This window comes from Odontesthes bonariensis, chromosome 21 (assembly GCF_027942865.1).
Source record: "Odontesthes bonariensis isolate fOdoBon6 chromosome 21, fOdoBon6.hap1, whole genome shotgun sequence".
NCBI lineage: Eukaryota > Metazoa > Chordata > Actinopteri > Atheriniformes > Atherinopsidae > Odontesthes > Odontesthes bonariensis.
The window spans coordinates 8,440,823-8,452,567 of record NC_134526.1 but is presented as its reverse complement, the minus strand read 5'-3'; the positions used below and the strand labels follow the sequence as shown (position 1 = coordinate 8,452,567).

The window sequence follows — 11,745 nt, the reverse complement described above, 5'->3', positions numbered from 1 at the left end:
CAGAGGTTTCAGGGCTCATCAAACTCAAAACCTCCCACAGAAACAATTCTGTGGATTAATTTAACCCAAATTCCACAGAAAAAAAATATCTGTGGGCTCACGCAGCTTGTGGGTGCCTGTGTGGGTTTCGGGCAGCAAGGCAGCTTTTGGCTGCTTAAGAAAAGTTCTGATAGAGGCTCTGTGCCCAGGGCTTCCCTCTGTATGTAAACATTAAAGCCCCCATTACTGACTGAGGAAAATGGCCAAAATAAACTGCCAGGATGGATCCCGAACGCTTGCATGCGTGTGTGAATGTGCTGGTATGCGTAGGCCCTTTACTGTTGCTGTTCAGATGCTTTCTGCTGCTTGGAGATATGCTGTGTGTTTCGCTGCTTTGAACTTCAACACACACAATGCAAGCAGTTGCCAAGCAATTACAGAGAGTCTGCTCCCTGGGTGTGCCTTTGGAAAGCCAGACGATGTTCTCATTTTTCCAGTTGTTGTTTTTTTTTGTTTTTTTTTTTGTTCGGTCAGAGAATGACATAATAAAATATGAATGAGAAGCATGGTGCCTCAAGGTGTCTGCAAGGTCCAGGTGGTATGGTGAAAAACAATCCATCCCTTGACCATTTTACCCAGCTGGGATACCAAGGGCCAGATGGTCTTCCCACAACAGGTTATCACAGCCAGCATACTGATACACTTAGGTCCACATAAATGGGTTACCAAAACTGCGCTGTGTTTGAAATAGTGTGATGGCAGCCTCCCCTGCCACTTTCTGGGGGCTGTTATATCAAGTCTGGCACTGGTGCTAAACAGTAGAAAAAGAAATTTATGAGAAAGGTTTCCTAGAATGTGGAAATTGTTTTTTTATCCATCATTTTGTTAAAAATGTCACTCCTAAATAGTAGCGGTGTGATGTCAAAGGAAGTTTTTCTGAACCTTTTGTTTCTTCTTGATCCTCCTTGACACCAGTTTATAGAGAAGTTCAGATCCCAGCTCAGCTCTTGAATTAATGCACAGTTCTGCTGCAAAGGCGAGCTACTTTAATACCTTAACTGGTTGAAATTTCTGCTCACATGCTTTCATTGAATTCATTACTTTGGAAGGTTTTAGATATTATTTATAATGATGGCAAAGCAAGTTGTTTCATAAAACTGTTGGTAGTCATTTACAGAAGTTAGAGGTCCAGTCCCTGAAGGTTTCCAGCATTTCGAGGGTTCAAATTTAATGTCAAGACATAAAGCATATTTCAACATGTTATATAAAGACATAGATCTGGCTACATGTAGATGCTGTAACACCAGAGCATCACCCAAAGCTATTGCATTCATCTTTAATGATGCAAGGGAAGTCATTATGTATAATAATCTTATATATTAGCAATAAAAGTTAATGTATCGCTGTCAGCGTTTGGATACCTTTAGATAAATGCCTCCGGTGTGGTACAAACAGCTCTATAGTGCACACACCACCCCCAGTGTCTAGGTTTCTCCCCCCTCCCTTTCACTCTGCCTCTTTCAGCTCACTGAACTGAGTGAAATGTCTTTCCGACTAAATGATTTTTTTTCTTTCTTTTTTTTTGCACGGTGGGAAAGTTGCCATGGAGACAGCAGTTCCCCCCCCCACACCCCTCCTCTCATTTTTCTTGCTCAGTCTACAGCATTAAAGCCGTGTTAACTGGCACGTTGTCACGTGTGTTTGTGTGTGTGTGTGTGTGTGTGTGTGTGTGTCAGATTATGATGTGTGTATGTTTCACTTCTCTTGAATTGTTAACACTGTTGGTATGCTGCAGGTGCCCCATGATGACAGAGTCTATATACAGAGCCATCCTCCTCCACCTCCTGTCTCCACTTCTACACACATTCACACACATCCAGCATGCAGCTATCTCCTCTCTGCTCCAGGTTTTCCCATTTGTGCTCTCCTCCTCCTCCGCGCTGGCATTCTCCCGCTCTTCATCCTCTTTCATTTGTTTAATCCTCTCCTACTCCTCCTTCTCTGTCATTCCCCTGCACATCTGAGCTCGGTCCTCCTCCTCAGTCTGTTTTCTGCTGAAACACTGGAGTTACAAAATTGCTACTGGTGGGTTTTATCGTTCGAACAGGGCATAATATCCACATGACAAATTACGCGAGTAATTTAAGAATAAAGGGACAGAAAGCAGCACGAAGGCAGATGTAGGAGAGCAAAGAAGGTAAGCAGTCGTGCTCAGATTCGCATTTAGACAAAATGCGGCCACAATAAAGAATTCATGACAAAGTGGCTGAATAATTACACACGACTTAATGCACAGCAGAAACTCAGAGAGGCTGGTGCTCAAAAGATGAAAAAGAAAAGTTGGGTTCAGGCAGCCTCTGTCCAGGCAGAGCCTGTTCCCTTCCATGCCTGAGTCAAATTTAGACTGTGTACATCTGAAATGTCCAGGGCTTTACATTTTATATAAAGCACACTGCCTGGTCTGTGTGACAGTATAGCTCCATCACCTTTTCTGCCTCCCAACCCAATTAAAAGAAGTCAGAAAGACGAAGCTGGATGATACATATCCTTTATTTCCTTTATTGTTGCTTCAGCCACACTGTTACTACACATTCGCCGACATTCTGTGACCTGGTACAGCTGTTCTGACTGAAACAATCGCCCTGACTGAACCCCTCACTCAAATTCTCATTTTTAACAAATAAAAAAGTAAACCTCTTGAATAAATTATATATAAAAAAACAATTGAAAATCAAGAAGAATACCAATTTGAGAAAGATAAATACAGCATAAACAATGTTATTTCATCATCGTTGTTTTTGACCACAGAGATAAAGAATTGCTTACTCTCATTTAGTCGTCATTAGTAGTATTAGTATCAAGTTCATTGTCAGATTTTGCGTAAAGCATCACTTATATAATTTTCATTGCATCAAGTTGACATCATTCATGTTAATATAAGCATGCAAACATGTTTTCCCCATGACCATTCAGGACTGCACAAACAAAAGAAGACAGTGAAAGAGAAAAGAGACTGGAGGCGGGAAAGGGGGTTTGTCGTTCAAAGAAAGAAAGAAAGAAAGGAAGGAAAATATGAAGGGAAAGGAGCTGGGAGGATGGGGTGAGGGGCAGAAAAAAAACAGTGGGAAAAAGGTAAGGGAGAGGCAAAGAACTGGGGCGAGAGGAAAGGTAAGGATTGCTGGAGGAGAGAACGAGAGAATGAGTAATCAGGCAGTAATCAGAAAGACGGGAGGAGAAAGAGGCTAAGGGTGGGCTAGCTGACAGAAGAGGGAGGACGAGAATAAGGGAATGTGCTGGTTCAACGATGAGCTTTTTAATCTATCACAAGGCAGTAACACAAGGGCTAAATAGGGTAGACACAAGCAGGGAGAGAAAGGCTGGGAGAGAGGGAGAATTATGGGGCCTTTGGACCAATGGATCAATACTATATCTACTTATCTAAGCTGATCAATAATCCCCCATCTGGCTTAAACACTGGGAACACAGAGGATGTGACCTCACTTATACCTGCTTTCTATGATCCAGACGTAAAGAGAAAAAAATACTATACCCCCCCTCCCCCCCAAAAAAAGTAACACTCCCCCGTAAAAGTATGTTAGTGTGTGAGAGGATTCAGGGAAAATGGCAACAATACAAGTAGCTGTAGTGAGGTGTTGTACTGTTTTGCTGAGGTTACAGTAGTAGTAGCAGTGACAGACATGGCTTTATAAGTCTGTATCGGTTTATGCAGGAAGTGCAGAAATTTCAGGCGCTCGTTTTCTCTTTCAGGGGATCCAAATTTGGCGTTGGCCATAACGGACGAGCCTCAGATGTTTTTCTTTTTTTCTTTTTTACTTAATATATATATATATTTTTTTGCGTTCCTTTGAATAAATATCAAAACACAAAATTTTTATTTTCAATCCCTATGCCAACTGATTTTTCCCTCGGACATACAGTACACAAATTACAGAAAGAAGTACACAATCAACACAGTTACTTACATCAGGCAAAAGGTTCGGGAGGAGAGGAGGGCTGAGTGACTGGCAGCTGATTTCAGAGACAACATAGACAATACAAACTAATGTCTATGAAAGACAGTGTTTCCCCACCTAGTGCAATGAGGCACGAGTAGTACACCCACGCATTCTCACACACATGCACACACGCACACACCCACTACATGGCTCCTTTTAAAGACACAAGACAGAAGACACATTTGGCTCCAAGACAAGCTTTTCAAGTCTGTGGATGCCAGGGTTTGGGGGGTGAAGACGAAAAAATGACAAGGGAGGTGGTGAGCACAGATACGTGTCACACACACAAGGTCACAGTGACACACAGGCACCCCCCTCCAAACACAGACACACACACGCACACACATACGCACACACACATACAAATACAAAACAAACACACCCACAAACACAGAAACACTCACTAATAAAAGCAACACGGACGTGTGTGTCCTTCTTAAGTCTTCTCAGGGACATGATGTGGACTTGTAGACAAAAAAATTATCAGTCGAAGCGTGATGAGGATTTTTTTTAAGAGGACAAAACATTAAGTCCTGGAATGATAAAAAAATAACAGAGTGGTGATATCCTTCCCTGTGGGATACATCCTCTGGCGAGCGCACTCCAAATAGATGCTGGTCCAATCCCAAACATAGCTTTTTGTTGAACCTGTTCGTTCCTACTTCAGGAAAAGTCTGCCGGTTCGGCCTGAAAGCCAAGAATGATCTCACAGTCCGTGTCTCTCAGAAGCTCACTCCATCTCGTCCTTGGTGGACTGTAAAAATGGCATGAATAAACTCCATTCCTGATGGATGAATCAGTATTATTTCACACATAAAAAAAGAAAAAAAAAATTTATTTTAATGAGTACCATGGGGACTGAGACAAAGAGCATGAGGAAGAGGGACACATTTCAAGATTGTGTAACATGCTTAGGCCAATGAGTGTGTCCTCATTTTTCACTTCTCTGACATCAATAATGACCACTGGACGCTTCATAGTTTTTCCTCTGGGGAAAATAAGCGAGTTAACTCTGAAACCAGAGGGTAAAAACCCTGGAGAAGGCACCCAAAATGGCCTGGAGAATCCACCATGGATGTTTTGTCCTGCTAGGTACTACGCGAGATGTTTTTCCTATACATTATGGCATATACTATACACCAATGATGCAAAGAAAAACTCTTAACATAGAATTTGTTCTTTTAGAGTCTGTACAAGGGTGTGAACCTTTGGTCCTGGTTGAAATGACCATTCTATGATGGCTTTCTTTTTTTTCAAGAGAGAAAAGTTTTTCACATCACACTCCTTCTAGATGAAAAACTACACTAACCTGAAGAGCACATGAACTACGCACATACTACAAACTCTGTGTATTTGTGTGTGTGTGAGAAGAGTGTGTGCATCTCCTTGCTAAACCCTAACGTTACACCTGCTATCAGTCCTACAGTATTGTTTAATGTTCACATGTGTTGGTAATATGTAGTCTGATGCTCAAAGTGTAGCTTGTGATGGATTGTTTTTTTTTTCTGCCCCCTCTGGCTCAGTAAGGGCAGCACAGGAGTTGGAGTATTCATTAGCAGGAGCAAAACAGCACGAGCAGTTGGACACGAGCAGTGTCTCTGCGTCTCTCTCTTTCTTTGATGGAGAGAATTATTCACAGATGAGAGGGGGAAAAAGAAAGTCTGGAGCTGTAGAGATGATGATGACCTGAGGAAAGAGGGAATAAGGCAGAAGAGGCAGATTAAGCAAGCATGAGACAGTGGGGGGGCAAGAGAATATATAAACAGCATGCAGTACTGTAAGTCTGTAGGGAAGAGGGGGAGATGCATTACATAACCCATAACATCAAGATTATACAGATGCTACTGCCTTAGAGCTCCTACATCTGACAACTTTACAGCCTCCACTTTATCACACGCTCACAGTTTGGTCATGCTTTTTAAGACTTGACTAGATTTCCTGTGTTATCTTATTGGAGAGCATCTGCCACACAGTACGTGGATGTGTGCTGTGCTCAAAGAGTCCACAAGAGCGCATCCATTTTACAAGCCAAAACACAAGGAGGTTTAACTGCTTGTGGAATGGTGGCACATATTGCAATGAACTAATGACTTGAGTGATGCTTAAGAAAAGGTGCTGGAAGAACAAAGTCCGAGGACACTTACAGTTTTAATCAGAGTGGGGACTGTCCACCACGATGTGCGGCTTTGGGGAGGGTGTTGTGGCACTCTTTGACACAAAAGTCCCAATTGCTTTTTCCTGCAAGGAAGAAGACGTTAATTCAGTTTTTAATATCATACAATATACTTTAACCAATGCTATTGCAAATATCTAAGCTAGATTATCACCAGTATTACTACTACTGTTACTTCCATACCAACTGAAAGGTGGATGATCTCATCTTGATCTCATCTTAAATAAAGGGATACTTCATATTCAGATTCTAAATGGGGCGTAAATGAATAAACGGATTCTAATCAAGTGGCTTAACATTGAGACTGATTACGGGGAAGAGTTTAGTTAAGGCAAGGCAAGGCAAGTTTATTTGTATAGCACAATTCAACAACAAGGTGATTCAAAGTGCTTTACAGATACATTAAAACAGTAGAAATAAAAAGCACGATTTAAATTTTAAACAAAAAATAAATAAATAAGAACAATAGATAAAATCAGATAGAATCAGTAGTTAAAATATGATTAAGTTTTTAAACTCAAGCTTCAGATTTGGAGCTTTATTCAAATGCAGCTGAAAATAGGAGCGTTAAACTAGTAGTAGAAAGAATACAAAATCAATTGCTTGACTTTATAAGCTTATCTATCTGTTTATACTTACACATTTAAATATTAATCTCATGCAAGAAAGCGTGAAGAAGATAAGCTATTGTTTTATATTTAGCTATGCTGACAAGTTGCCAAAGCTTTATGTTAAAGACAAAAGAATAGATATGAATCTCTTCATCTCTCTTAAAAAAGCAAAACTAACAAATCTTTAATATTTTACATTACGACTGTGGACTGTTGTATTTTGCCTGCTATAGTAACGCAGTCTCACACATAAATTTGGAATAGTCTTAAATGATCAATTTCACATGACTGTGATAGGAGGAGGCACTGCTTGGAACGAGGAGTGTGTGACCAATGGGGGAGAATTTCAAAATTGATGCTCATTTATTTGGAATTGCAGAGAAAGACAATTTTTTTTAAAATATATTGATTGTCAAGACACGCTGTAGGTAATTTTCCTGGAGGAAATGATAACCCGGAACCCTCAACTTTAATAATCCTAACCTGACTACGGTAGTACTGCTAATGAAAACAGCAACAACAACTGCGACAGTAATAATAGTGATAACAATAATGATAAGCGTTTAGATAAGTTCAATGTATTTTCTCTATCCTTTCAACACATGGGGCTTAAAAAGATTCAATAATCCCCTCACTCCTGTCTGCTGTCTGTAAAACTGTAAAAAAAACAAAGAGATTTGAAGGCAGTTTAGCTTAAGATTGAAGTCTGACAACACATTTGTGAACAGAAGGAGTTTATCTAATGAACTAGGCCAAATAAACTGGCCAGTAAGCCACTTAACCAGTTAACAAACTGGTTAATAAGGGTAATCAGTAAATTACTCATGCTGATTATCAACAAGTGCGCTTTTTGTGACCCCTAATGACCCCCTAATTTGCACCGATTGTGGTAGATTGCAGTGGACTTTGATCAAATGTTTGCAGATGCCTTGCAAAACTAAACTCTCATCTGCAATTTTCCTTCATTATAACCTCATGTTAATTTGTCCTGCTTCAAAAAACTGTCCTACTGCAGCTACATGGGACTTTTTCCCAGAATATTTAAGTTTCTTCATCACTGCTTTAACGTAAGGAAACCATCCCTGCCATCTTTTCTTTTGTTACTGTACTATTGCTTTTAAATACCTACCACTCTAAGTACTGCTCAGGTATTACTGCTGCTGCTACTTAAGCCACTGCATCGAATGATTAATGATCATCATTTGACAAAAAACTATTTTTTCTCATCTTCAGCTCCAATGGAAAATTGGAGCAGCATAATGTGGTCATATTCAGGACGCATGAGTACACACACATATTCATACTAACCATCATCCACACAAACGAGATCATGTGCTTACCTCAACAAGCTGATGCCAGTGCTCTATTGGTTTACGTGGATTGGCCAGCATGGCTGCCCAGTGCTCCCTCCCAGGTCCTTCAGCAGCGCTGCCCACACGACACATTCCTATAACCTCGTTATGACCGATGCTGACACGCAGCGAGGGATGCAGGCAAGGCAGCAAAGATAAAAGGGACGGAGATCCAAAAAAGAAAGGGGGTGGAAAGAGGGATATGAGAAAGCGGACACAGAGAAGGAGACAGGGCTGGTAAGAAACAGAGACTCATTTATCAACCTCGAGCTCTGGGAAAAGAGTACAGCAGTGGAGGAAGAATACTGAAAAGCAGCTCACAAATACACATGGCTCTGGATAAAAACTTGATGTCAGTGGGGACGCAGGCTGACATACAAAAGTACACACCTTTAGAGATGCCAAATGGTCGGTAAACTACATAATAGCGAGGCGGTGCATTTATATACAAACACATAAACCAGCCAAGTGATGCTGCAAGCGGCAGTGAGATAAATATTGGCAGGGTTGACACATCTTCCTTCACCATTAGCATAAATCATGCTTATTCATGAGGTGCCCATTGATGTAAAACAGAGATCATCCACCAGGAGGCTGACTCTTAAGGGGGCCCTCATCATGCTTAACACAGCCACAACAGCCCAAAATCAACATCATACTGTATGTGCAAAACAAGCATTAGAAACAAAACATCTATTTCACAGTAATGATCCGTTTGTTCTTAAAGTGCCAGGAGCGTGCTAAAATATAATAACTTCTCAGCTTGCTCACCAGTCATAATCCATCACTGCAATGATGATAGATACACTTTCGATATTTTCATTGGGAATGTCAAACACCAGCGCCTCATTGTATGTAGGATTCAGTGTGTTCTTCTTAATGGAGGTCTTCCTCTTTTTTAGCCTTCGCCCGTCGCATATCAGAGAGGCTTTCACATATGGGTCTGGAGCAGAGACAGCGAGACGGGAAGACAAAGAGAACGAGGGACAAAATATATGGGAGATGGAGGGGAAAGCATGATGGTGAAAAATTGAGGGAAGCAGAGTAAGAGGCAGTGAAGAGGAGCGAGGAAGAAAAGGAAGGCAGAGAGAATATGAGTACGACAGAATAAGATAAGTGGGGAGTCCTGCAAAGGCTGTGGTATTATGTTCACAGGTATGCGCATCTGTAACACATAAAAAGCACGGATATCAAGTCACCTTAGCAAAGCTGGATTAAGAACACAAAGGCAGACTGAATCTCTTCAGTTGTGCATGCAACCTGTGCAGCTCAGTGTCAGCAGCCGAGAGAAATCACACACACCCACCACTCAAGTTTTCTGCTGCGTGGAAGCATCTCATAGGGCCTCAATCATGTTCATATCAGCGCAGCAATAATAGCAGCGTGTGGATATTAGCAGTTGATCTGATTATAAAAATGACTAAAGAGTAAAACATCTGTATTGTTTGTCTATCATGTATTTGTGTACCATTGCTAAAGCTCTGCTGCTTTTTCTTTCTTTCTGTAGATATCACTGGAACTACACCTGCAGCTGAGTTTGCTCGCATGAAAACACACTACAACTAAATTGTTGGGGTCTCTCAGCTTGTAACAAATTTGATACAGTTAGTTATAACATTCATAATTGATAACACCTCGTTCTGCTCCTTGAAGAACATTTTTCACACTTAGAAACAATCAGTCTGACAATGCTCAATATACCTCAAGAGTCACTCAGCATCTATTGAGAAGATCTTCCTTTAAAATGCATCATCAACCTTGAGAACACACTTTTCTTCTTACTGAGTAGAAGCAGTTTGCATACACTTAAATCCCAATAAACACATTTGGGGCAACAATTTGGTTTACTGTCTTTAACATGCTTTAACATGTGGACTGGAGAAGTTTGGGATGGAACCACTGACCTTCTGTTTAATGAACCGTAAACCAACCGATCTTCGATTTCAGTTCTCAAAATATAAAGTTTTGAGAAATTCCTTTCTGATGACATTTAGCATGTAAACCTGTTGGATTGATCTGTAAGCAGACTTAACAGCAGCTACTGTTGTTATTCAGCATACTGCATTGCTTTGCATTTCTGGTTCAGTGAGCCCAGTGAGCCTCTGCTTCTGAAAAAGGCTTAATGGCATTAGAATAATTATTTATTTAGCTGTACTTCTACCAGACTTTTAATTCTGTTTATGTATCGGAACAGTATTTCTACATGTTTCTTTTGCCATTGTACGCTTGAAATGTTACAGATCAAAATAACATATGAACCCTAAAAGGGAACGACGTACATAACTAACAGCTGCTTTTGGACAGCTGTGTCCTGTTATAATTTTCTGTAAATGACTTTCCAGTCAGCCTGCTAGCTGGAGGTCTTGCAGCAGCATATGTGTGAATCCTTTACCTGAGAAACCAGTCAAGTCCATGGCTTTGAGGTTGGTGGCCTTGATGATTGTTGCAGTGAGCCTGCCTGCAGTGGGCAGGTAACACAGCGAGAAATTAAGCTCCCCGAGATCAGCCTTCTCCTGCAGATCACCACATACACACAAACAGGGATCAGAAATGGAGCGGCAATGCTGACATCACACACATGACATCATAAACACACATGGCTTGCAAAAGCACTAAAAGACAGATATCCTCTGATATGATTGTCCACGGCCTGAAAAGAGCCAATCATGACTGATGGGGGATGACAGCAGGAATCTTAATGTGGAGAATCAGAGTGTTTAGGCAGAGGGCAAGTGCCGTCACTGCAAATGAATCATATGCCAATCTGTCGAAGTCCCCAAGTGGAGGAAAGTGTTAAGTATAGGCGACGGTTCCCCAGGCTTTTTATATCTCTCTCTGCATTCCCATCTACTGATCCTCTCGCTGCCTGTGGTCTCAGTGGCACCGGAGTAATGACACTGCTGGTATTCAGGTCACACTGTGGTGTGATGACTCCTTAGTGGCTTTGCGCTTCTAATCAATACTTCTTAAAGTGAAACGCTGAGATTCAACGAGATGCTGATGCATTAGACTTATTTGATAAATTAGACCCTCACGCCAAAAATTTTAAGGCTTTGCTCCATCTAATTTGCTAATAGCCCTCTCTGAATATTTCATATAAATCTACTTGGACATAGCCTAATATAATGTTTGAATGTGGCCAGCAGTGCCTTTCCAGTAATTTATCTGGACGCTGCTTAGCTGTTTTTTCACAATACCAGACTCAATCTACTTGCAAAACTCCAAAGCCTCTTCTCGATACAGGATGTTCCTTTGACGAGAGGTATGATCGTAATCATTTTAATGTTAGAGGAAAATAAAAATAGAAAAGAGCCATTAGAAGCATGGTTGAATATTTTCTGCTGTCTGAATGTTTGTGAAATAATCTCTTTTTACTGTCTGAATCTCCATACTTTGACAGAACTTGATTTTCTGGGTCCAGAAATACTCAGTTGAACTCCACATTAAAAATGTTTGAGTTTTCAATACATGAATTTGAATTTGAAGATTGAAATCTAGATCAAATCTGGTACTCAAATGAAAATAAAAAATGTGCTGAAAGTTTATAACATTTTGGAATTAGCTGTTTATAAGCATCAAATAAGGCTTCTCTGTGCGTCAGTCCTGTAACAAGG

At 40.8% G+C, this 11,745-nt stretch overlaps 1 protein-coding gene across 1 annotated transcript in view; it reads right to left on the bottom strand.

The window, feature by feature from the left end:
* Positions 1–3,408: 3,408 nt before the first annotated feature.
* The window catches only part of syt3 (synaptotagmin III), a 32,340-nt gene continuing 24,003 nt past the window's right edge, over positions 3,409–11,745 (bottom strand). Inside the window, exons 9-13 of the mRNA XM_075454357.1 lie at positions 10,524–10,644; positions 8,903–9,074; positions 8,120–8,249; positions 6,140–6,233; positions 3,409–5,681 (exon numbers count right to left, since the gene is read on the bottom strand). Of these exons, the coding sequence (XP_075310472.1) occupies positions 6,144–6,233; positions 8,120–8,249; positions 8,903–9,074; positions 10,524–10,644 (513 nt within the window). The 3' untranslated portion in view covers positions 3,409–5,681; positions 6,140–6,143. The remainder of the gene's footprint in view (positions 5,682–6,139; positions 6,234–8,119; positions 8,250–8,902; positions 9,075–10,523; positions 10,645–11,745) is intronic.